We start from the raw sequence: 27,202 nt of genomic DNA, 5'->3' as shown, positions 1-27,202 counted from the left end.
TGCGTTTCAATCTAAACTTGGCGAGTTAGCTGTTCAACGGTTTTATGTTTTGTTTGAGGATCCCGTCGCAACACACACGTTGTTAACTTAAAACTCGTATATATAAACTCTTATAAAATATATTTTTTTATATAAAGATGATGAAGAAAGAATTTAATTTGATGGAAACAATACTAAAACAAGAGTACTACTCCCATGATGATCATAAAATTGGCCCTTGGGTGGAATTGTGACATTGTAGCATCATATGCTTATTGGGATTCTCACTTTCCCTCAAAACTCCAAGATCTTTGCGACCCAAAAAATCTTTAAAAAGCTCCAAACCGAAAGACTTTATTCAACTCCCACTTCTGTTTCACTTTGTCCTCTGTTTTCTCATTGGCCAAACCTCACTATTTTATTGTACCAAAAGTGCACCTTCTCTGTGCTCAAACCACCCAAAAAGACACCAATTTTGCAGCAGTTTCTATGGCAATTAAGTGATCATTGATAAAGCCAACAGAAGCAGCCAATGAGAGCCCTCATCCCCAAAAGTTGATACATTTTGAAACCACTTATTTTTCTCTCTTATTTAGCATACTCTTTATTCAATCTTTGTGTACATACTTGCTTTATTAGTCATCATCACATCTCATTTATTGGAACTTGACAATGATTCAATGATGCAGTTTCAAGATTTGGTATTTTTGCCGGAAAAAGGGTATTTTGAGAGCTTTTTTGGGTACCCTTTTATTGATTATTATTGGGTTTTCAATTTATTTAACATGGGTTTGTTTTTTATTTTTTGTTAAGAAATCTAGGGTTTCAAGATTCTGTTGTTTGCACATAAAGGGTCAATAATTGGTATTTGGTTCTTGTTATACAAATTATGGATTCTGGTTTTTACCATGATCAAACGTTGAGCTATGGACCGAATCGGCATGCTATATCGTTCCAGTCGAGTGCTATAGATAGCACAAGTGAGATGATCATGATGGGAGATTACTACAGGATGGATAGTAATAATAATAATAATAATGCATCAAGGTCAAGGATGGTGTTTTCTGGGAATTCTGGTATGGTAAACAGTAGTTCAGGGTACGCGCAAATTGGGAATTCATGTACGTCTAACGTTTCGGATTCGGTTGCTGGGTTGAAGCATGATGCAGGGTTGGCTGTTGAATGGTCTGTTGAAGAACAGTGCAAGTTGGAAGAGGGAATTTCCAAGTAGGTATCTTGTTCCATGTTTATGATCATGTTTGACTTTTGCATATATTCTTTTGGTATATGTTCTTGTTTATTGTGCATCACTTGTTCTTGTGGTTTTCTTTTGATGATGTGATATTGATGTTTAAAAACAGTTGTAGTAAAGTGGGCTTAAGAATCTAATGCTTGTTTTTGCTTTTGTTGTTTGATGTTGTAGTAATCATATTAGAAGTTTGAGTGTTTTAACATATTCTGATTATTTAAGGATTTACTAGATATAAAGACCAAAAAGGGAGCAATTTTTTGTAAACCATAATCAGTTTATTGCAAATAATTAGATGTTAAAAACTTATTATCAGCAACTTAAAGTCTCATTAATCAAATAATCAATACCAGCACACAAATCCAAAGTTGCTGCTACAATATAGTATACGTATATACGCCGAGAAGGGGTCCTAGAAGCAGAGGACCTACGAGTTGCTTTTTTCTATATTTTTCAAATTTTTTGATTGATTTTAATAATATTACATCCTTTGCGTAACATTTATATGTGTTTTTGGATTTTGTTTTGGTGCTGATGAACCCATGAAAACTCGATTACTAGTTTTCATTATTTATATGCCTATGACTTATTGGATATATGTAGATATGCAGATGAGCCCAGCATTATGAAGTGTGTCAAGATTGCTGCTACATTGCGTGATAAAACTGTTCGCGATGTTGCCTTAAGGTGTAGGTGGATGACGGTGAGCTTGTAACTCATTTTTCTTGATATTCTTGTGTTTTTTGTAACTAAGATAGGAGCATAATATCTGGATTATCAAGGACACATGAGTTGTGCACTTTATATTGCTATAGATATCCTGCTCTCCTGCTCTTTTATTCAAATTATAAATAGTATTAGATTTTGTGACATTTTATTATGTGATGTTTTATCCTACTTTATATAGACTTGGGAAAATGAAAGTTGCAAACTGGGTTGATATGGGTTAATACTTTAACTAACAGATCGAGTTTAAAAATTTTCCGAAGTTAAAAAAGAACCAGGTCAAATGGCCTGAAGTTGGCCAAAGTGTTATTTGAAGGTTTTAACCTACTAAATCGGTCTATTCGAACAAGGTCATTATTTTTTCTTTTGTAACCATATTTTTCACATTAGTTGTTTATAAAATTTATATACTTGGGCAAAAATTGTTGGCGGGCTTACCCAACCCGGCATGTTGTGACCCATGTTAAATTATCTGTTACTCAACCCACCCTGCCCGACCCTGCCCATTTTGTCATCTATAGTCATGACAACTTTTTTTATTTTTTATTCCAATTTGTTGTGTTTGCTTGTCCAATAGTTCATTATAGTCCTCACAAACTTAGAAGTTGGAATCACAATTCATGCCCAATAGAAATGCTTTTTTTAGGGAAGTACAGTTTCAGAATTATATGTAAAGAAGTATTTGACTGTTTACTGTACCTCCTCGGTTATATTCTTACTAAAACGAAACTTTTGGCAGAGTAAACGAAGGAAACATGAGGAGCTGAAGTTGGGCAGGAAGTTAAAAGATAAGAAGGTATGCCTATTAGTCTGTCAAAATGTGACTTTTATAAAGTTAGTGTGTACAATATGGTTGTAAAACTTATGTTATATCAATAAAACTATTTAGGTGGTTTTACACATTACAAATGCACTTTGGATGATTTTCTACCTGCTTTATTTCTGCTACATTTTGTATTTTACCCGTTTGACCCGTTCAAGACATCAAGATAAAAACATAAACCGGATCCGCACATACCTCTACAGAAAACATTGTGCACACCTTTAGTTTGAGGCTAGTTATGTACTTCAAGTCAGGCTTTAGATATTATATATATATATGTATACAATTGCACTTAACTTCAATTTATCCTTGAACCAATTGAATGTCCTTAAATTAGCATTCTGATTGTGTTTCAACAGGATAAACTGCTGGAATTCTCATCGAAGCCAAGTGTATCATCAAATTCAACTTTGAATGTGGCTCCGTTTTCTGTCACCACGAGTAATCGGTTCCAGAGTGGTGGTATTCCTTTGGAAGGTCAGTATCTTGGTTATTCTTGAAAATCGATGATGATATATTATTAAAAGATATTTTATATAGTAAATATAACAAGTTATTATATTTCAAACTATATTTAAGAATGTCTATTATCATCATGTTATGTATTAGTGACTTAAACAATAAGAATTTTCCACACTCATTACGGTTGATATTATCACTCAATATCACATAACAGTTTTAAAATTAAAACGCACATCCACACGCCCCCTAGTCCCCTAGTTAAAAGTCTTGAAACATGCTGATTATCCTTGATTGATGCAGCATTAAGCATCTCCACAAGGCGTCTTTTGGAACAAAACAACCAAGTTCTTGGTCAGATTTCGGCTAACATTTCTGCATTAAAAGTAAGTGTTTCGAATTCGTTATGTTTGACCAAGATTTTTGGAAGGTAACATTTTGTTTTACGATTTCTAACTACAGCTGCAGGACAATGTTCATCTTTTTAGTCACGCGAAGAACAATCTAACTGCTATCATAAACGAGTAAGTGAGAAATCCATTAAACTTGTACTTAATCCATGATTCCGTCCCAAAAGAGTGAAAGAGAATCCATTTTTGAATTTAGAGATCCTTTTCTAGTTTCTTTAATCACCGGAATGTTTCGATTATAATTTCCCTCTATCAGAAGTCTTAAGTTCGAATCCAATATGCCTTTAACCCCTTGAAGGTAGGGGTGTTAAAAAAGCTCGCGCTCGCTCGGAAAAGCTCGAAAAAAGCTCGGATGTAAACGAGCCCGAGCTAGGCCTGGCTTGGCTCGTGAGCTCGCAAGCCAGCTTGAATTATTTTGTTTTATATAGAATAATTTTTATTGTAAATGTACTAAAATAAAAAATATGTATATTAGATAAAAAATACGTGGGTGGGGTTGAACCGTTGAAGTGTTAACATTTCAAGCTTAATTAATCAATAACATATAAAAATATAGGAAAATAAACAAAAATTATACATATAGATATATGTGTAATTTTATTTTATTGTTTTTTATGTTATCAATATATGTAAAAGTAACAAAAAAAATTAACGAGACGGCTCATTTAAGTTCGAGCTTGAGCTCAACCTGGCTCGGCTCAATTACAACCCTACTTGAAGGCTACCTGCTCAGCGCAAGTTGCGTATAGCAGGGTAGTTCTCAAGGTTATAAAAGAAAGTAATTATCAAGTTAGTCAATGCAATATGAATTATAATTTCGGCTTTAAGGTCATAAAGACACATTCGAAAGACAAACAGTGCTTATTTTGGCTTGGTTTTTAAAAATTCTTGCAGCTTGAGATACATTCCAGGGCCACCACTGCCTGTATCGTTAAACACAGATCGTGTTAATACCCTTCTGGCCACTACATGCCAGGTAACTAACACTACCATAGGTTAACCGTCCGACAGTTGACTTTGACTTCCATTATTCAATAACCTTTTTATAATCCACCGATTAAACGGTTCTTACTCCTTGGTGATGACAGACAATGACGTTTGGCTCACTAAGCAGAATGCATTTGAAGCAAGAGGCAGATTACTGAGTTGGAGACAGTTTGGTTGTAAGTATAGGATTAAATCTTCTGTATATTATGTATGTATCTATTGACCCTTTTGGTTGACCATTTGTGTTGAAGTCAACCATACAAGAACTTGTAGAATGATGCCATTTTCAAAAGCTAAGGTGATTGATTAGCTAATACACTGCTATTTGTGCTTGCCCTTAATATCTTGAAAGATTTGGTTTTTGCTCCATTTTTTATGTTAAATTTGACTTTAAAGTTTAAACAAGTCAACCCTAGTTACAATTTGAAATAAGTCAAACAATTGTAGCAGCAAACAATATCAAAAACTAAAAAAAAAAAAAAAAAAAAAATCCCTTCACAGATACACAAATCAACTTTCATCAATAAAATCAACGACCAACGAATCATATGCTCAAATGTTCATCTCGCGGCAAACTCTGGACCGTATCCGACCATCTTCCCGGTGAATGATCACTGCTATTCGACGACACATGAGCTGCTTCCGCTCTCGTTTCTCTAATCATCCTCAACACCTCCTTCATAACCGGCCTATTTTCCGGAACAAGTGAAATGCAAGCCATTGCAATGTTCAAAAGAGCCGTGAGCTTCTCCTCCGACGTCTCGTTCCCCGAGGATGTTGGCTCGTCACCCGACTCCGTTTCTTCGTCTCTAACAGATTTGACCCATTTAGGGATATCCGACCCGTGTTCCAAAACAAGGTCCTGGTATGGTGTTTTTCCTGTGAGAAGCTCTAACAGGAGGACCCCGAAGCTGTAGACATCCGCTTGCTGGGTGATCGGTTTTCGTGGATCACGACATTCTGGGGCACGGTAGAAGAGGGACGAAGCGCTTGATTCTTCGGGGAAATCGGGGTTTCTGAATGACATTAACCCGTAATCGGTGAGGCATGATTCGAAATCGGAACCTAAGAGGACATTGGAAGATTTTAAGTTTCCATGGGTTAGGCCGGGATTTTGGTGGATGTATAGAAGTCCGGTAGCCAAGTCCTCCGCGATCTTAAGGCATGATGTCCAATGAAGTGGCTTCCCGCCAGCAGATGTTCTTGATCCTGCAAATTCAATTCATATCAATGGATAGATGTACTTTAATTTCCAGGCAAATGAATTCAGGTGAGGAGATGGTTAGCTATTCGACATAGGCTCGTTAAAAGTTTAAATCAAGCTGAGCTTAAGTCAGGTCAAACCAAAGCCCCTATTAGAGCTCCGAGCTCCTTTAATAAATGAGTTCTAACCGAGCTTCACTTATTAAGCTCGACTAGCTTAATCGAGTATACTGTTTTTGTAATTTTTATTTAAAAGTTTATAGTTACAAATATATATACACAAAAAATCAGTCAAGCCTGAGCGGCTGAGCCTAACTCACAATTGAAAAACTACTCATAAAATGCACTCTATTCTTAAAGTAAAGATTGAGCTCTCTTAATTTCAACTCGGCTCGTTTACACACCAACCTTATACCCCGGTCTATACTATTTTCTTTTACCAAAATTTAATTTACATATTAAAATAATAATAATAATACCATCTCCCGTCATCATCACTCACTCAGACAGTCCAACCTCATGCGTTTAATATTTAACAATTTATTTCAAATAATTGCTTTCATCAGAAAATGTAGAAGTTTCTTTATTCCCATATGACACAACTTAATTATTCATTAAACGAATTAAATATTAAACAACTTTTTATGGTTCAAAAATAATTACTAAAATATAAATAATTAATAATAATAATAATAATAATAATAATAATAATAATAATAATAATAATAATAATAGTGATAATAACAAAATAATAAAAACATTACGTACCGTGTATGAGAGAGAAAAGGCTCCCATTGGGGAAATAATCGTAAACCAGCAACCGTTCCTCCTTAGCTTGAAAATAAGCCCGTAGGGGCACTAAATTCTGATGCCTCAACCGTCCGATGACGTCCACGTGTCTCCGAAACTCTTCCACCCTTGGATACCTCGCATCTTTCAACCGTTTCACCGTCACAATAAACCCCGATTCCATCACCGCCTTATACGTACTCCCCACCGTCCCTCTCCCCAACGTCTCCGCCGACGCTTTCAACAAATCTTCCAAACTATAACTCATCTCCGGCGAGTCTCCGGCGAAGAAAAACACCAGCTTCCCGACACCCTCATCACCTTCCGCCGCAAACCCACTTCCACCATTCTTCCCACTACCACTTGCCACCCCGCCGCCGCCACCGCTGCCGCTCGCTGCCGTCACCGCCGCCGTGTCTGATTTTTTTTCCGGCGGAGATTCTTTTTTGCGTTTTTTTAAGCAGATAACTAATAATGTGATTAAAATACATAATAACAAAAACCCACCGACAGAACTGGCTATTATAACTATATTTCTAGTTTTCCGGTGATGTGATTTTCCGGCGGGTGGTGGCGGACTCGCCGGAGATAAAGATGGGGGAGGGGATAAACTGCATGGGATGTTAAATGCATCGCCGCATAGACCCACATTGCCGGAAAATGAGGTGGAATTGAATTTGAGTAAAACAGGGGTCGCCGGAATTTGGCCGGAAAGTTGATTATTTGATAAATTCAATAGTTTTAAACCGGATTGGTTCAAAGGTGGGATGTTACCTGTGAAATTGTTGTCATCTACATAAAAAGCATACAATCTTTTAACATTGAGGAGTGAATCTGGAATCTCGCCGGAGAGATGGTTGCCGGAGAGTACGATGGTTTTGAGGCGGTGGAGAGTGGTTAAAGACGCCGGAAACTCGCCGGAAAAGTTGTTGTAAGAAAAGTAAACTGATTTAAGGTTTTTTAACCCTGAAAGATCTGGGATTTTGCCAAAGATTGAGTTTTGTTTGAAGCTCAAAACTCTAATCTGATCTAATTGGTTGAGAAATCTTGAATCTAATGTGCCTTTTAAATTCAAATTTTCAAGAACAAGTTTTGACACTCTGCCACGTAAGCATTCTCTAACACCATCCCATTTGCAGAAATTGTTTCCATTCCAGTGAAGAGAGTTTGATGGGTCAATAGATGATTTTAGCCCCAAAAGTGCTTCTTTATCACCGCCACTTATTGCACATTGAAACCATAAAAGAATAAGAAACAAAACACACCAGTGTTGACCCATTTGACCCATCTCATCTGGGTATGATCTTGAAAGCAAATCAGCAACTGGGTTTCAAAGATCCATTCAAAAAGATGCAAACTTTTTGTGGGTAATGATTGGGGTTGCAAGAAAAAGAATGTAAAAAAAAGGGTTTTTCCCCAAATTGAATTGCATGGTCAAATGGGTTTTGGATCTTGACTGATAAAGTCAACATCTTTTCATCTTCAAGAATGTTCAAGAATCAAGAACCACCATTGAAGCCGGTTCTTGAGGTGAAAAGAAACTGATCAAGTGGATCTGTAGTTGTGTATAATGTATGTGTATTTTTGTGTGTATTTGTGTGTGTTTCTTGAAGTTGTAGTTTGCAAAGACTCACGGACAGGTGAATGAGTCTACACGTGAAGTTAATCAGAGCTTTGCAACTTCAAGAAATACTATATTCTTCTCTCTCTCGTCTCACACACACAATTTAATTAATTTTTAATTAAATTTAGAAAGTGGGAATTTAAATCTTGGGTTAAAATAATAGAATCCATGCATTTATTTAAGGGTCTTAAGCATTTAATATAATTGTTTATTGTTAATAAAAAAATGAGTAATAATTTAAAGAAAGATGATAAGAACAGGTGAAGGAAGTAAAGACAGTAGACCATTTAAGTGGTTCATAAATCTGTACCAGGATGAGCCAACCAGGACAACCGTCTTCTGGTTCACAACCAGGACCAGAATCGATGTCTCTATTGTGTGTTTTTATTTACTTCACTTCATTTAACTATGCCAAAACCGAAACATATGGGACAATCTTTTTAAAACGGTTTGGGGGCCAAAAATAAAGATGGTTTAAGATTATGTGTTGTGGGTTTGAAAGAGGGGCTCTAAGGCCAAGGCCCCACAGCCACGTTGTCGGTTAACGCCCAAAAATACCGGTTGGCAAGCGTTAAAGCCTGGCATCAAAGGGGGGCTCGTTAACCCCTTAACGGGCGTGAGAGGGAGAAAGAGGTGGGGGCCACCCCCAATGTGCCAATCACAATTTTTTTTCTTTTATTTGTATATTAGCTAAACCATAACGTCATAGTTGAAGGGTGAGTTAATTAAAGTCTAATGTTTATAAGGCAGGATGTTATGTTAAACCACAACGCATAGCCTAAAGAGGTTTTAAAATGAAAAAAATGATGTCATGTGGGGTCACTTAGGCTTGGTAGAAGAGGCTCTAAAGGCATTGTGGGGTTTTATTAGAAACATGGTATGGGTTGAGGTATTGGCGTCTCTGAGAATTCTTGCATCTTGTTCGAGCTCGAAAAATTATGCTCTTTCGTAATATTTTATTATCATTTTTTTAAATCAAATGGGTATTGGGCTCACTAAACCTAAGACAATGGACTAACTTCTAAACCATAAAAAATGTTTTGTGAATGAGTCTATCTTGTAGTTGGTATGGTTATTCTATTTAAGAATATTAACATATATATATATATATATATATATATATATATATATATATATATATATATATATATATATATATATATATATATATATATATATATATAGGGGACCGCTAAAATGAAAACCACCTCCAGTTGTAAGAACCAAGAGAACCACTTTCTAGCCACTAGATATACAAGATAGATGAATGAGATTTAAAGTAGTTAAAATTAATATTAAATACTTTTTGTCTTATTATGTTTTTAATATTTTAATGCAAAAGGACACTTTAGTAAAATTACTTTTTTTGTCTTTTTGTCTTTATTATTTTTTATGACTTTTTTGTATTATTATATTAGTTTTTATTTTTTAAATAGAATTTTTTTTTAAAAGCATTTTAAATTCAGCTTTTTAACAAAAAAAATTTATTTTGCGCGCCGGTTTTACGCCCGGCTTTTTCACGCGTCGTTTTTAACGTGCCGTTTTTACACCGGCCTTTTTAATGCGCCGTTTTTACGCTCCGTTTTAACGCGCCGTTTTTTACGCAACGTCTTACGCCTTTTTTTACACGCCGTTTTTTACGCGCCGTTTTACGCCCCTGTATTCACGCCCCGTATTTACATGTCGTTTTATCACCCGGTTTTTTTACGAGCCTTTTTTACGCGCCGTTTTTTACACCCCGTTTTTTACGCCCCATTTTTTCACCCGGTATTTACGCGCCGTTTTTTTACAAACATGTTTTTAAACTTTTTTTACGGTTTTAAACTTTTTTTTTACAAAAAAAAAAACCTTTTTTATAATTTTTTTTACAAAAAGTTTTTAACAAATAACAAAAATTTATATTAAATTTTTTTACGGTTTTAACCTTTTTTTACACACATGTTTTTTAAACTTTTTTACGTTTTTTTACGAAAACGTTTTTTACAGTTTTAAACTTTTTTTTACAAAAAAAACTTTTTTACCAAAAACTTTTTTAATAAAAAATTTTTTTTCATAAATTTTTTTGAAACAAAAGACAAAAATTTATACGAAACCTTTTTTACGATTTTAACCTTTTTTTTACAAAAACCTTTTTTTACACAAACATTTTTAAACTTTTTTTCATTTTTTACGAAAACATTTTTTTACGGTTTTAAAATTTTTTTACAAAAACTTTTTTACATTTTTTTTTTTACAAATTTTTTTTTACAAAATAACAAAAAGAGGAGAGAAATGTGAAGAAAGAGAAATTGAAAACACCTTAAAAAGAGACTTTAATGAGGAGGGAGAAATGATTTGATGGTTTTGATTAAATAAAGACTTTAATGGGGAGAGAGAAATGATTTGATGGTTTTGATTAAATGACTATATTAACCTTTTGGTTGTCATTATCTGATTGGTGGAGAGTGGTTCTCACGGTTCTTACAACTGGGGTTGGTTTTCATTTTAGTGGTCCCTATATATATATATATATATATATATATATATATATAAGGTTCATTTGAGAAGAAAATTTAATTGAGAAGAAAAAGAACAAAGGGAAATTTTGTAAAACATTAAATAGTTTTTCACTTATCTCATTTATTATCATTTTTGACTAATTAATCAGTCATAAAGACTATTATCCTCCACACTAACTTTTTTTTGCCTACACACATCAAAAAGTTGTCCTACGTATTTCGAAATTCATCCTACACGTTGAAATTTATCTTACACAATTCGTAATTTATCTTACACAACTTCTAATTTTATTTTATTTTTTTGAAAAAAATATATATTTTGAAGATAAGCTGATAAGTTACAAAAAATTTAATGTATTAGCTATTAAAGAAGAAGACTACAAATTAATTACCTATGTAGATTTACTAATGTACCCTTATAGTAACATTAAATACTTATATTAAATAAAGTAAAATAAAGCATTCTTATTGGTTGAAATTTGTTCTTTTTTCTTCTTACAAAAAAATTCTTCTCATTTAAACTCTCCACTATATATATATATATATATATATATATATATATATATATATATATATATATATATATATATATATATATATATAGGGGAAGGATAGTGTAAAAAGGGTTTAAAGTGTGAGAAGTGTATTATAACACTATATATAGCATTATATAACACCATATAAACATTGTATAACACTATGTAACACCATATAACACAATATAACACTATGTAACACTATTGACACTATATAACAATATATAACACTATACATCTATCATAGACATGCTATCAGACAAACTATAGTGTTATATTTGTTATATAATGTTATATAGTGTTACATAGTGTTATATGGTGTTACATATTGTTATACAGTGCTTATATTGTGTTATATAGTATTATATATAGAGTTATAATACACTTCTCACACTTTGGGCACTTTTTACAGGATCCTCTACCTATATATATATATATATATATATATATATAGGTTTAGGATCCTGTACAAAGTGCATAATTTGTAAGAAGTGTAAGAAATATTCTTGGAATGACAAATGTCCATCCTCTTAATTAATTCAAAAGGGTAGAATTGTAATTGTACATTTTTGTCATTTAATTGAATTTCAACATAACTGATCCAAAAATAACCGCCCATGAGATTGTTTAGGGATTTGAACGAATTTTGTAATTTCCTGCAAGATACAATACGATTGTGTTCTACGTATCTTTCAATCATCATTAATTATAAATACAGGTACATAAAGGCTTATCAAATCGATATACACAATACAGTTGTTTAACGTCTGCGACTTTTGTCGATTCTGGTGTTTTATATCAATTTCAATGGAGTCCGGCGATGCAGGTTCATGTGTATCATAGTGTTTTAATCTCTTAATAGTTAGCATGTTCCGATATTTAGTATTATTTGTTCCTCGTTTTGTTGTTTAGTATGTCGTTTTTACAGGACATTACTCTGGTTTGATTTTGTGTGTATGTAGTGTTTTATACATTTAGTTGTTTAGGGTATTGTTCTTTTAATGTTTTTTTCTTGATCACGTTTTGTTTATTATTATTTTAGATTTTTAGTTTTGTAGTGTTATATGCATGATCCGTAGTGTTTTATAGTGTAGTGGTATATGCAAGATCAATTATCTGTTTTATACTTTTTTAGATGGGTAGTGTTATATACATGATCAATATTCTGTTCACACATCTTATTTTCCTTTCATAGTGTTTTATACATTGAATTGTTTACCTTTGTTTTAGTAAGTTTTTTTGTAGTGTGTTATAGTGTCATATGTAAGAACAATAGGGTTAGATTCTATTCACACATCTGAATCCCCATTCATAGTGTTTTATAAATTTAATTGTATGTTCTAGTCCTGTTCTAGTGTTTTATCATTAAGAAAGTTATTTAATTTTTTTTTATCAGATGCATAGTGTTTGTATCCATAATGTATAGTGTTATATTATGTACAAGAATATTAATTTATTTTCATAGTGTTTTTCCCGACACAAATACTGTTTTATTCCGTACAGATAGTGTTATTTCTTGATATAGTGTTTATTATCAATGTTTTTATAAAAGACTGATTTGTCGTTTTTTCGTTGTAGATATTCCTACATACCAGCCCGTTGGTAATGTTCAGGTGTCCCCAAATTCTGGAAGGAGGACATTTATTCCAGATGTTGATGATTTGATTAAACCTCAGATGCATATGACGTTTGATTCGCTGGAAAATGCTTTTCTTTTTTACCAAAGATATGCTAAGGCGGGAGGTTTCACAGCTAGGAAGGGTACTCAATACGAGCCTCGAAAGGGTGTAATACTTAATAAATGGTTCGTATGCTCAAAAGAGGGTACTAAACCCTTAAAGGCGATTGACTCGACTCAGGAAGCTGGTAGTTCTAATGTTAACTCGAAGTCTAAGATTACTCGCAGGGTTCCTTCTATAAGGACTGGATGTGAAGCGTGCATTCGGGTTAAGTTAATAACTCCGGATAATCTTTACGTGGTTTATTACTTCGAGGAGTCGCATAATCACTCATTTGTTGCTGAAGATGACAGATACTTGCTTCCTGAAAACAGATCTATGAATTACGTACAGGAAGAAGCCGTGAATGCTTTGAGTGCCATAAACGTTGGTCCAGTTAGAGCGTTTAACATTATGAGGACTCTTTATGGAGGTTTCGATAAGGTAGGCGCAACTAAAGTTGACTTCAAGAACTTCAAGAGAGACTTAAATAGGTATATAGCTGAGTACGATGCTGACATGGTTATCAAACGCCTAAGAAGGAAGAAAGAATTTATGCCCAATTTCTCTATGGAATACCTTACAACTGCCGAGGGCGTTTTACGTGCGTTGTTCTGGGCCGATGGTGATACAAAGAGAAATTTTAATATTTTTGGGGATGTTGTGTCGTTTGATGCTACTTATCGTCGTAACAAGTTCGTATCCTTCCTTTGTTTCTAGATACATTACATCCATAATAGATATATATCATAGTGTTTTATCAGCACGATAATGTCTTCATAGTGTTTTGGTATATGCATGAAAAGACTCGTAACTTTTATCTCAAACTAATAGTGTTTTAATTTTCAAATATTTAAAAATGTATGTTGTTTCATGTTTTTAAACTTGTATGGATTTTACAATATCAAATCAGTAATCACTCCCGTTTTTTTTTTTTTGTGTAGGTACAATATGATGTTTGTACCTTTTACCGGCGTTGACAATCACTATCGTAATGTTACCTTGGGTGCTGCTATTATAGGGGATGAAACTACCGAAACATATAGCTGGTTGCTCAACGCATTTCGGCAGGCGTTTGGGCGCGCACCACCTGTGATTGTAACTGATCAAGACCCAGCGATGAGGAAAGCTATTCAAGATACTTGGCCTGAAAGTAGGCACAGGCTTTGCATGTGGCATATAATGGAGAAACTCACTACCAAGGTTTATTAAGTACCAAAATTATGTTTTACGGCGTTATTTGTTTTAATGGAATTGGTTTTTTGATTTTTTGTACCTTTTTATATATGAATATGTCTCTTTTTGTTTATTGATGTCGTTTTACTTTTATATAATGTTTTATCAGGTTATATCATGTATTTTTTGTATATTTAATTTTTTGATTGTTGAATCGTTGTTTTTTAGGTTGGCGCCAACCTATGCAATAGCACTGATTTTAAGAAGAGGCTGTGTGATATTGTTTGGACCGATGCCTTACTGCCAGAACAGTTTGAAAATGAATGGGGTGTTATATTGGCTGATTTTGATTTGCTGAATCATGAATGGTTACAGTCAATGTATCAGATTAGGGATACATGGATCCCTGCGTATTATCGCGATCAACACATGTCTGGGCTGATGCGTACCTCATCACGTTCGGAGAGTGAGAACCATTTCTTTGGGCAGTTTTGCAACCCGAATTGTACCCTTGTTGAATTCTTGGGGCATTTTGATTCTGCAATCGAAGCCCAAAGACACGAGCACAGGAAGAATGATCACGATACTAGGCACACGAACCCCAAAAATTTTTGCAAAAGAGTTTGTCTTAGAGCAACAGGCGGCAAACATATACACACGGACAATTTTCTTTGATGCGCAACTTGAAATTCAGACAGCCATTCACAAGTGTGCTGTTGGAAAATGGGAGGATAGAGAGGATAACTTTGTGAACTTCTTTGTGAAGGACTTTTCTCAAGCGTGTACTACATTTTTTCAGGTAACTATAGGATGTAACAATTGTTTGTTTATAATTTTTCTTTGTTCATGGTGTTTTATCTTATAGTTTTGATTGAGTATATATTTTTGTTCTCATTTTTTTTTGTTTTTATGTATTAGGTTATGATGCGGCAGCTAGACATGACCGTTAGTTGCTCATGCAATAGGTATGAACAGTTTGGGCTTCTGTGTGCGCATATTTTTTGCGTTTTGCGGCTTCTTGATATCAGGCAGTTCCCTGAAAGGTACATAATGCGACGGTGGACAAGGGAAGCTGTTCCTAACAGTGTGTCGGGAGCGATATTGGGGATTAGTGAAAGTGATGATCGGTACCAGCAAGTTAATGGTGTTGTAAGGGAGATAACAAGGTCAGCCGAGTCTCTTATTAACAGGTTGGTTTATAACTTTGATGCGTTGTGCGCTTTTAGGGACCATGTTGTCCAGTATCAATCGACCGCTGATCAGGCAGTCGTAAACGCTCCCCCTAGGAGTCGTCGCGATAGGTTAGCTGAAATAACTGGATACACGCAAGAAACACCTGTAACTGTTCGTATGCCGAAAACCGTTAGATTTAAAGGTATGGGCAAACCTTCCAGAATGAAGAGTAATCGTGAAATTGCCATTATTCAATCTGCGAAGAAAAAAAAGGGTCGCGAATGTGGCAATTGCAAACGTCAGGGGCATAATAGACGTACCTGCTCGTTCCCGGCAAGGGAAAATGCCGACGACTCCTCAGAAAGTGATGAAGCGGATCTTGAAGGAGACGACGAAGAGGAGCTAGAAGATGTGGCGGGTGAAGGAGACGACGAAGAGGAGCTAGAAGATGAAGAGCAAGAGTAGTTGATTACTAATTTATGCAAACTTTGAGTTTTATTTCTATTTTTTTAATGACTTTAATTTTTTTGTTGGATTCCTTGTGTTTGACGTTGTTATTTCTTAAGGACCAGGTCATTTATCATATTTTATAATTATAGTGTTTTATAATTGATTTGTAGTGTTATATTATAGGTTCTATAATTAGTTTAAAGTCTGACATTTACTTATAGTGTTTTATCTATAATTATAGTGTTAAATGCAGTAATAGTGACCTGCAGTATGGTGTTTTTGTCATATACAGTTAGTTTAAAGTCTGTCATTTTCTTATAGTGTTTTAACTATAATTATAGTGTTATATGTTTTTTGAATTTGTACGTTTGTCAAAATGAATAGAAATTGTAATTTTTTTTAATTGACATACATGAATTCCTTGGTTTATAATATAGTGTTTTATATTTAAATGTAGTGTTTTATCATTGTTTAAACTATGACAACAATAATCAGGTGAATCAAACACTTAATTGCTGTCACATTATTGATGCAGTGTTTTGTAATGATATATAGTGTTTTATAATTGATTTGTAGTGTTTTATTATAGGTTCTATAATTAGTTTAAAGTCTGACATTTACCTATAGTGTTTTATCTATAATTATAGTGTTAAATGCAGTATTAGGGACCAGCAGTATGTTGCTATTGTCATATACAGTTAGTTTAAAGTCCGTTATTTACTTATAAATGCAGTGTTTTGTAATGAAATATAGTGTTATATTAACGAAATAGACCACTACCATCACTTTTTTACAGTGTTTGTACCAGACAAAATGAAACCAGTCTAATTATAACGTGTATCAAAACATTTCAGAACCATGCCATCAGGCTAATATCTAAAATAAGACATGTATCAAAACATTATCAGTTGTAACGAAACTATGTGCTATTCTTCTGACAATCGTAACTCGATCCTGTCCTTTGCAGTCTTAGCATTTTCCAGTCTTTCATGTTGACTCTTATTTGCGTACTCATGTACTTCATTCTCCATTTTAGACCGCATTGAGTTTATGTCACTTAACAAGATTTTTGATAAGTACTTTATTCGCAAGTCACATAGTTCTATCGATTGGTCTTTCAACACCTCCCCCGTGATGTCTCGCTCTGGCGATAGCCTGCAGTTCCATTCGCGCACACTTGTCCCTAGTGAACAGAAATGCAAACCAATTTAGCGTACATGCCAGTGTCAACTTTAATAATAAAACTATAATTACAATAACACCTTTAAAATTCTCCATATGACGCATGACGATATTCCACAATCTGTTCCGTTATACAATGTTTGCCACGGGAACTTCAGACTAACCGGTGATGTTGATCGCAGTTTTTTAGCAATTGCAGGAGAGTGGTTTTTCACATACGAGCAGAATGCATTGACCTGTGAATTTTATGACGTCAAATGGGGTTTTTTAAAAGTTATACATATTGTATGTCAACTAATATTTTTAATGGTAGTGTTCTTACAACTTTTTCTATGTAGCCGCTGTATCGTATGTTGATAGGGACATCACCCTCGATATTGTCGATCACCAATATTTGTGATTGTGCTAGATTGAAGAACACTAGTATATAGTGTGTATTATACAGCACCGGCACGAATACCATTTGGAAGTTTCTGATGTCCATGCTATCTGCTTGGCCTAGTATTGTTTCCATCCGGCTACCGAACATCGAGCTTCTGTATTCATCGGTCCCTTTAAAATTGCCTGCCACCTGTTTCATAATAAATAACAGATTTTAGTTTATATAAGCTACTTTGTCCGTTTGTTATTTCGACGATATTCCAATAACTGGGTTATAAGCTGGGGGGTGTAGTGTTATAAGCTGTTTTATATGTATAAAGGCATAATATTTAGTTTCATATAAGCTGTTTATATGTATAAGCTGTTTTATATGTTTGATTGCAGCATATAGTGTTATAAGTATTTTTTTTAATTTAAGTTTAGTATTGTGGTGTTATAAACTGGTCTACATTATCAACTGGTCTACATTATCAAGTAGTGTTCTATAAGGTGTGAAAAGTGTCTTACCAACATTCCGGCATTGCAAAACAGCCTCGCGGGGGTACCCGGTGCTCGTAACCGCTCCTCGTGGTTAAGGACTGCGGCCCATGCTGATATAATATCTGCATCCAAGCACAAGGAAGGGTACATCGTCTCAAACGAGCCTCTCAAAATCGAGACACCTCCTGGGCAATCGAATATAATATCCCTACGTGATAACATGAAACTCAATCGTTAATTAACAAGCAAATTCGTTCAATTATTTAATTTTTTTGTTGTTGTCGATGCCTACCATTTGTTTCCCGTTGCGCTGAGTATACAGCTAGCCAATGCAGATTCCAATTGTTCTCGTTTATCTGTTAACGAAACCACACGCTGCACGTACGGTGACCTGAAAACATCTGGAAGATTGGTGTTTCTTTTTGGCCTTTGGAGTTTATATTGCAGTAAGGCGTTTCCTTCCTGTTCAGTGTCTGGAATACTTGAAGTTGTTGCGACGTTGTCCAGTTCACTTTGCAAGTTTACTGGTTGGATCCCCTCAGCTTTCGATTGTGTGCCTGGGTGTCGTATGGATTGTATTGCAGATATCAGTTCATCTATTTCTGCGCAAACTGATGAAGTCATGGGCGAGAAAGGAGATTGATTACCTTGTGTCAACAGTCCAGTGTTTTTGACAGGTGTGGGGGTTTTTTCTGACACAACATCGCCTTCCTCATTATCCGCAATGTCCTTTAGATGTTTGCGGACCGTCGCAATCCATGACGTTTTCCTACTCAATATCTTTTCACTGTTGGGGTGCAAACGTAAAGCTTCCCTCATTGCATTTTGTATCTTCTCAACGCAATCTTCAAATTCCTTAAGTGCATCATCCAGATTTGTCGCCATATCCTGCTAACCAAATTATAAAGTGTTATCCAAAACGTTGTCAGATGTATATAAGTATAAATAGGTCTGATATTGCACCAAACGTTAAAAAGGTTATCAAGTCATGTACCTCTTCACTATCTTTTTCTTCTTGTGAGTAGACGGGCGGCGTCCCATACTGTGATACCATTGGGATCCGAAACTCGCCGTCTGCCCCAACTTGACATACAAACGGCAGCTCCTGTTGTAACAACTGTCACTAAAATCAATAATTAGGACGATAATTAGTCAATAAGAAAACCCTAATTGAGACACCCAAGTAATTACGCATTAGCCCTAAAATTTTCAGAACCATTGGAATCAGGATCAGGGCCCCTAAAACTCAAGGGGGGCAAACCCTAATTGATAGTTATCTAAAATAACTCGTTGTTTGAATCTGATTGGACCATTTTATCAACTCAGCATAGCTAGTCCCGAACCTAGGCACCCTATATTTAGACTGCTTCCCTTACGGACCGTAAGGGAAGTGGCATACGGTCCGTAAGCAGGAGCAAATTCGTGTATAAATAGCAGACATTGGCACTTGAAATTCTGTGTTTGAACGACGAAGAAATTCGTCTAAAGCACGGAGTTATACTCTGTTTACTACAATTAACACACACAATTCACGAAGTGCTGCCGCAATCAGGGTAATAACTCGATCGTTATTACGATTCAACGTCCGATCGATTATAACTATCAAACGATTGTCCGAGTGCTGCTCAAATTGAGCTTCTACTTTGATTATTCATCGTGATTTCGACTTGAATATCTGAGTGCTGTTCGAATTCGGACTATGCTCTATTATTCGTTGTGAATCCGATCGAATTATTAAGTATTGCACTTGTTAATCATTGTGAGGGTTTGATCTCGTGAATTGACGTAACTGCTGTATTAAGTTACTAACCTATTGTGTATACATTATTATTAAATTAGGTTTAATCAAGGCTAATCAGTAGGCTATACCTTGCCCGTTAAATCTGCAAAGTGAGTCATTCTCTTTTTCCCAAACTATTTTACAATACCTCAAAGTATTTTCCAAACGTTATAATTACAGGGATTAAGTCATGGTTATCTTGACCGCTGGTTAGTGGGGTATTGTGCACATTACTAATTTCTCACAGTTAGGCAATAAGTCCTAACATGGGTTAGGCTAATAAGACCTAACAGTGACAAAACGTCACTAATTGGGTGACTGGACCCAATAGTGGTATGACCATCGTCACACGGGTGGCAAGACCAGATATTAATTAAGATACTGCCATAGTAATCGCTCTTATGCTGTAAATTATAACTATGTGTCGTTTTTATCAAAATGAATGATTCACTCAGTATTTCCCCGCTGACAAAACCTTTTTACAACATGTTTCAGGTGACATACTGTGATTTCAGTACACGTGCTACGGAGCACCATCAAAGCTTGAAATAGTGGCTCAATTAAATAAACATGTTTGTAAAATAATGAAATTATGATATTTACGGGATTTATCCTGAAATGTAAATAAATAATACTCGGGCAAAAATTTTCAAGTTTAAAAACGATCCTGTTAAGACTTCCGCTGTAAAAATAAATACCACGGGATTTTCTGTCCCGCGGCTCCTGAAACGGGTCAAACCGGGTAGGGGGCCGTGACAGAAAAAAAGGTGGTATCAGAGCACTGATCAAGCCACTGATTTAAGCTTACTATTGATTTTAGCCTATTAAAATAACTAAGAAATACTTAGGAATTTCTAATTGTTATTTGATGATTATGTGTTTTATTATCTGACTAATTGAATAAAGCATAGGGCAGACCTTTATAGCCATTAATGCATATCTTTCACCCAAGTTTTAGTACCTTTATTATCCACAGTCTAAGAAGCTTTATTCAGTAAATAGATAAACTTACAAATAAAACCTAGGGTGTTTTAAATTTCAGTTATTTAGATAGTTAAACCGTATGAAATGGTATTTCAAAGTTTTCTATCAAATTTGTTATAAATCCTGACTTAGTAATTGTGCTATGTTGTTAAACAGCATGAGTGACTTGTCTGACGTCCTTCAGAATTTAAATCTCTATCCAGAAAGAGTAGAAGTCTCCAGAGATTTTCATAGGTATATACCAGACATAGAGGAACCTATAGAATTCGATGCTTTACCTTGCAAGAAACCCAAGTCTAGGGAAATGGAAATTGGAGAAAATTCTAGGCAAATTGAAAAATTACCATCTCAGGAAGAGTTAGATTTTAAAATGACAAGCTATAACACTATTAAACCTACTAGCGAAAATATTTTTATTCATTCTCTTGAAACACAACTACCAAAGAACTTAGAACCAGATATTCCAAATCCTTCAATCCACTCACAAATAGACAAATGGTTGACTAGTGAAATACAGTTACAAAACCATCCCTACAAGCTTTTTCCTCAGTTCAATCTAGAACCTTCAATAAGTAACAAGAATATAGCTAAACTCGGCCACTTTGGAAAAGAACTAATGGATACTGGAAATAGGATCTGAAAGATTGAGGAACAGATTTCCTGGAAATCTGATAAAAGAAGTATCACTACTACTAAGTTGTTGGTTAACTAGAGACTAGTGGGGTTGGAAAGTATATTTGTATAATAATAACCATAGTGAAATATAACTCTGTAAAATAGTCTAAAACTAAAACATCGTAAGATAGATCAGTGTGTACGGATGCATACACATAATCTATAAAAATGGAAGTATAGAAATTGACAATTTTTGGTTATACCTGTGCAGTAGAAACTTGTGTGCTTATGTGCAATTATTCTGTTATATATAACCATTAAAATTGTTTGACATTAATTATGTATATCTATAATAACTTACCAGATGGAAAACGCTGGTAATGAACCAGTTAATGAAGTAAATCAATCCGAACAAAATCAGGAAAATCAGGAAAATCAATTTATGACTAGACAAGACATAGAAAATATCGTTGCCCAAAGAATAACCAATACTATTCCAACAATAATTGCTCAAGGGATAGCCAACGCTATTCCAGCAATCGTTGTTGCTGTTAAAAATCCAATAGAACCACAACAAATCATTCCTAGCAAACGTATTACTGAAGATAACTTCAGTAATAACGTAAACGGAGGCAATGATCATGTTAATCATGATGAGGAACTACGACCAGCTCTGCTCCCTAAAAAAAGGAAAGCTGCAACACCTGGTTGCACTTACAAGGAGTTCCTTGCCTGTAAACCTGTAGAGTTCGCAGGCAACGAAGGAGCAACTGCGGCACTGCATTGGTTAGAGAAAACCGAGGCAGTGATCAGAATAAGTAAGTGTGTCGAGGAAGACAAGGTTATGTACGCTTCGCACCTTTTCAAGGAAGAAACGTTAGAATGGTGGAATACAGTGTTACAAGCTAAAGGAAGTGACGTAGCCTATGCCATGAGTTGGGAAGAATTTAAGCAAATAATCGAAAGAAAATTCTGTCCCGAATATGAGAAAGAGCAAATGGCAAATAAATTCTTAAGTCACCGAATGGTGAATGTAGATTGTCGAGGGTATACTTCAAAATTCTTTGAGTATGCCAGAATTGTACCTACTCTGGCTTCGCCAGAACCGGTACTTATCTCTCGTTATATCTGGGGTTTGATTAGCGAAATTCGTGACATTGTCAAAGCTACGAGACCCCGCACAATTGACGATGCGGTAGAATTAGCTAACACTCTAACTGACGGATTGGTACGCACTCGGGAAGAAAATAGGAGGAAGGATTTAGCCCAGAAAATTTCCCAAGAATTTCATATGGGCAATAATAACAATTTCAAGAAAAGAGAAAACGGGCGATTTTTCACTATTCCATTTTGCAATACCTGCAAAGGGAAGCATTTTGGAAAATGCAGAGGATGCTGCAATTACTGCAAAATTCCAGGACATCGAGAAGAGGATTGCAGGAAAAAGAAGGCAATAACCTGCTACAATTGTGGAGAACCCGGACATTACAAAACAAACTGCCCGAAATTAGGCAATCCAGCTAACGAAAAGACTGTAGAAGGGAATACCAAGAAAAACGCAAGAGCTTTTCAATTAACTACTCAGGAAGCTGAACTAATTCCTGACATCATAGTTGGTACGTTTTAGTTCACAAACATTTATGCAAGTATTATTTGACTCTGGTGCAAACCAAAGTTTTATAAATACTTCATTCTGCCAAGCCCTTAACCAACCTTAGACAGACTTTTACAGTTTAAACAACAGATGGGAATTACGTTAAACTAAATAAGATTTTGCAAGAAGCAAAGATAAAATTTGGACATAAATTAAAAAAAAAACTTGTTACTAATTAATTTAGACGGATTTGATATTGTATTAGGAATAGATTGGTTAATAGCCAACCATGCTTGAAATCTCTATGATATAAGTTCCGTAGAAATCCATACACCCGCAAGAGAATCAGTAATAATAACCGGGGATAAACCACAAAAGTCACTGAAATTTATATCAGTAATAAAGCTGGCAATTTCTTCAAGGAAACCAGGGATAGTATATATGGTATCGATAGTTGTTGATACCGAAGATAAGAAAATAAAAAGACATTCCGATTATATCGGAATATCCTGACATTTTCCCCAAGACCTACCAGGATTATCACCTAATAGAGGAGTAGAATTTAGAATTTATCTAAATCTAGGAACTGTACCGATAGCTAAGACACTATATTAGTTAGCACCTACATGCATTCTTAACTTTGTTAAGAAAGCAAAAGCTTTATGCCAAATTTTCAACTTTGGCTACAGGAAGTACAATTTCTAGGACACATGATGAATCATGAATACATTCACCTAGATCCTGCTAAGATAGCAGCAAATTACTAAATGGAAGATTCCGCAATCCCTAAAGAGAAATTAGGAATTCTGTACATATAGCCAGATACTATAGGTCGTTTATTTAGGAAATTTCTCAGATAGATATATCCTTCACTAATCCAAAACAGTTAAGTTTAAATGAGAACCTAAACCAGAAAAAAAAATCTTTAGGATCTTACAACATAAATTCCAATTCTAGCCTTACCAGAAGGAACAGAAAATTTTAAAAGTATATGGTGATGCTTCAAAGCTAGAATTTGGATGTATGGTAATGCAACGCAAAAAGGTAATTGTGTATGCACCAAGGCAATTGCAAAAACACAAAGAAAACCATACCACTCGTAAACTTTAAATTAGAAGCCATAAATTTACCCTTAAGATTAGGAAACATTATCTGTAGGAAAGTAAGTTTATTATCCTTACGGGTCGTAAAGAATTTAAGATGCATAATTGAATCACAAGAAAATCTTAAATGACTACGACTGTCATATTTAGTATCACGAAGGAAAGGTTGAAGGCGGTTAGAAGAGTGATACAAATAATAAACAAAAGTCGTTGGAGTTCAAGTTGGAGACAAAATATTATTGAAAATATCTCCTTGGAAGGGAGTTGTTAGATTCGGTAAGAAAGGAAGCTAAGTCCAAAAATACATAGAACCAGTGGCTTATCATTTACAACTACCAGAAGAGTTAGCAGAGGTACATGATGTGTTTCATATATCCAACCTTAAGAAATGTCTATCAGACAAATCCCTGGTAGTACCTCTACAAGGCAAAGAGGTAAATGGCAAATTTTAAATGATAGGTAATCTATTACAAAATAAGATAAGAAGATCAAGTTTTTCAAAGCACAAAACAACTAGTGCTGGTCACAGCCAAAAGAGGACCAGAATACACGTAGAAACTTGAATCAGAAATAAGGTGAAAATACCCTCATCTATTTCAGTAAATCTCGAGGACGAGATTTTTCTCAAGGTGGGGAGGATGTAACAACTGTCACTAAAATCAATAATTAGGACGATAATTAGTCAATAAGAAAACCCTAATTGAGACACCCAAGTAATTCCGCATTAGCCCTAAAATTTTCAGAATCATCGGAATCAGGATCAGGGCCCCTAAAACTCAAGGGGGGCAAACCCTAATTGATAGTTATCTAAAATAACTCGTTGTTTGAATCTGATTGGACCATTTTATCAACTCAGCATAGCTAGTCCCGAACCTAGGCACCCTATATTTAGACTGCTTCCCTTACGATTTGATAAAATAACTCTGAAAGATTGAGGAACAGATTTCCTAGAAATCTGATAAAAGAAGTATCACTACTACTAAGTTGTTGGTTAACTAGAGACTAGTGGGGTTGGAAAGTATATTTGTATAATAATAACCATAGTGAAATATAACTCTGTAAAATAGTCTAAAACTAAAACATCGTAAGATAGATCAGTGTGTACGGATGCATAAACATAATCTATAAAAATGGAAGTATAGAAATTGACAATTTTTGGTTATACCTGTGCAGTAGAAACTTGTGTGCTTATGTGCAATTATTCTGTTATATATAACCATTAAAATTGTTTGACATTAATTATGTATATCTATAATAACTTACCAGATGGAAAACGCTGGTAATGAACCAGTTAATGAAGTAAATCAATCCGAACAAAATCAGGAAAATCAGGAAAATCAATTTATGACTAGACAAGACATAGAAAATATCGTTGCCCAAAGAATAACCAATACTATTCCAACAATAATTGCTCAAGGGATAGCCAACGCTATTCCAGCAATCGTTGTTGCTGTTAAAAATCCAATAGAACCACAACAAATCATTCCTAGCAAACGTATTACTGAAGATAACTTCAGTAATAACGTAAACGGAGGCAATGATCATGTTAATCATGATGAGGAACTACGACCAGCTCTGCTCCCTAAGAAAAGGAAAGCTGCAACACCTGGTTGCACTTACAAGGAGTTCCTTGCCTGTAAACCTGTAGAGTTCGCAGGCAACGAAGGAGCAACTGCGGCACTGCGTTGGTTAGAGAAAACCGAGGCAGTGTGTGTTGAGGAAGACAAGGTTATGTACGCTTCGCACCTTTTCAAGGAAGAAGCGTTAGAATGGTGGAATACAGTGTTACAAGCTAAAGGAAGTGACGTAGCCTATGCCATGAGTTGGGAAGAATTTAAGCAAATAACCGAAAGAAAATTCTGTCCCGAATATGAGAAAGATCAAATGGCAAATAACTATGAAAGATTGAGGAACAGATTTCCTGGAAATCTGATAAAAGAAGTATAGGGTAGCTGATGTATGAGATGGTTTTGTATGAAATGGTAGCTGATGTAACCAATTTTATGTTGTTACATAAATTTTTTGTGGTGTTTATGCACGTAGTGTTTTAACTTTCATATCATAAACAATAGAGTAGAGTCACATACCGCTAGTAACACGATCGGGCCTCTAAAAGCGTCATTCCTCTTCCGGTTCTATGCACAATTTTCGAGCAGTTCGTCGAGCATCCCGTCATCTATCAATTCAATCGGATGACATCCCTTCTTATTACGCTTCACATCATCCCTTTGGTCGTACGCGTATGCAGCCTGCACATATAAGCATTAAATTATAAGGATTATGTAGACATGTTTAATACTATTTGACTGTAGTGTTTTACGTAGTCAACTGATGCAGTGTCTTATTATGATGGTACTGTTTAATATGATATGGAATATTGTATTCAAAACAGACTTGTTTGTATTATAATACACGTGACTGTAGTGTTATACACTGTAACATAGTGTATTACTGTTTGACTGTAGTGTTTTACTTAGTCAACTGATGCAGTCTCTTAATATGATGGTACTGTTTAATATGATATGGAATATTGTATTCAAAACAGACTTGTTTGTACTATAATACATGTGACTATAGTGTTATACACTGTAACATAGTGTATTACTATTTTAATAGACTTTAATGGTTTTGTATGAAATGGTAGCTGATGTAACCAATTTTATGTTGTTACATAAATTTTTTGTGGTGTTTACGCACGTAGTGTTTTAACTTTCATATCATAAACAAGAGAGTAGAGTCACATACCGCTAGTAACACGATCAGGCCTCTAAAAGCGTCATTCCTCTTCCGGTTCCATGCATTCGTCGTCCGATCTAAACAGGTTATCATGTAGCTGCTCCAATCAAAGCGCGATATTTTTTCATTTGGGTCCACGCACCCCAAGAATCGCTGGTTAACTGTGTTGCATGCGCTTATCTCCCCAAGTATAGTATTATATAACACCAACCAGTTCAATTCAAATGCCCGGCCACTTGAAGTGTCTGTAACCATCATGTCCTTTAGCCCGACTGGCGACACCTTAGTGTTATCATTGAACTGATCCCTCCATTCTTTCACAACCGGATTGCTGTCCCTCGCCCTTTCTTTTTCTACAATCTTTATACCCCCGTTTGGTATTCCAAATATTGTATTCACCAACTTTGATGTGATCCGTAAACGGGTATCTCCAAAGTTCAACACTCCTGCAGCGTCGTCATAGTTGCTTGCCAGCCAATATGCTAGCCGCGTCGGCACATGATGTATGTTGAAATTCAGCAATGCACCGAATCCCATTTCTATGACC

General features: G+C 35.1%; 4 protein-coding genes across 7 annotated transcripts; 2 read left to right on the top strand and 2 right to left on the bottom strand.

Moving 5' to 3' along the window:
• The first annotated feature begins 217 nt into the window (after positions 1-217).
• On the top strand, positions 218-4,949 carry LOC110871736. 2 transcript variants are annotated; one of them, XM_022120462.2, is made up of 9 exons: positions 218-700; positions 801-1,206; positions 1,832-1,931; positions 2,694-2,750; positions 3,137-3,254; positions 3,540-3,622; positions 3,699-3,760; positions 4,541-4,622; positions 4,735-4,949. In XM_022120462.2, exons 2-9 carry the CDS (start codon positions 869-871, stop codon positions 4,789-4,791), a joined length of 897 nt encoding a protein of 298 aa, XP_021976154.1. In that variant the 5' UTR covers positions 218-700; positions 801-868; the 3' UTR covers positions 4,792-4,949. The 2 variants fall into 2 exon arrangements, with proteins under 2 accessions (XP_021976154.1, XP_021976153.1); XM_022120461.2 differs by having other exon boundaries at positions 238-700; positions 793-1,206.
• A 73-nt stretch (positions 4,950-5,022) lies between these two features.
• LOC110871735 (inactive leucine-rich repeat receptor-like serine/threonine-protein kinase At1g60630) lies at positions 5,023-8,347 on the bottom strand. 3 transcript variants are annotated; one of them, XM_035974505.1, is made up of 3 exons: positions 7,400-8,345; positions 6,605-7,093; positions 5,023-5,842 (listed from the first exon to the last, which is right to left on the bottom strand). In XM_035974505.1, the coding sequence occupies exons 1-3, from the start codon at positions 7,911-7,913 to the stop codon at positions 5,178-5,180; spliced, it is 1,668 nt and encodes a 555-aa protein (XP_035830398.1). In that variant the 5' UTR covers positions 7,914-8,345; the 3' UTR covers positions 5,023-5,177. The 3 variants fall into 3 exon arrangements, with proteins under 3 accessions (XP_035830398.1, XP_021976152.1, XP_021976151.1); XM_022120460.2 differs by having other exon boundaries at positions 6,605-7,066; positions 7,400-8,344; XM_022120459.2 differs by having other exon boundaries at positions 6,605-8,347.
• A 3,743-nt stretch (positions 8,348-12,090) lies between these two features.
• On the top strand, positions 12,091-15,815 carry LOC110873936 (protein FAR1-RELATED SEQUENCE 5-like). The gene is made up of 7 exons (XM_035974109.1): positions 12,091-12,109; positions 12,862-13,696; positions 13,946-14,204; positions 14,406-14,798; positions 14,872-14,976; positions 15,096-15,142; positions 15,206-15,815. The coding sequence occupies exons 1-7, from the start codon at positions 12,091-12,093 to the stop codon at positions 15,813-15,815; spliced, it is 2,268 nt and encodes a 755-aa protein (XP_035830002.1).
• A 911-nt stretch (positions 15,816-16,726) lies between these two features.
• LOC118479546 lies at positions 16,727-18,906 on the bottom strand. The gene is made up of 6 exons (XM_035974108.1): positions 18,838-18,906; positions 18,136-18,731; positions 17,871-18,051; positions 17,305-17,553; positions 17,055-17,218; positions 16,727-16,955 (listed from the first exon to the last, which is right to left on the bottom strand). Exons 1-6 carry the CDS (start codon positions 18,895-18,897, stop codon positions 16,727-16,729), a joined length of 1,479 nt encoding a protein of 492 aa, XP_035830001.1. The 5' UTR covers positions 18,898-18,906.
• Positions 18,907-27,202: the final 8,296 nt, after the last annotated feature.

Source organism: Helianthus annuus, chromosome 6 (assembly GCF_002127325.2).
Source record: "Helianthus annuus cultivar XRQ/B chromosome 6, HanXRQr2.0-SUNRISE, whole genome shotgun sequence".
Lineage (NCBI taxonomy): Eukaryota > Viridiplantae > Streptophyta > Magnoliopsida > Asterales > Asteraceae > Helianthus > Helianthus annuus.
This window is presented reverse-complemented; position numbering and strand designations above follow the sequence as displayed.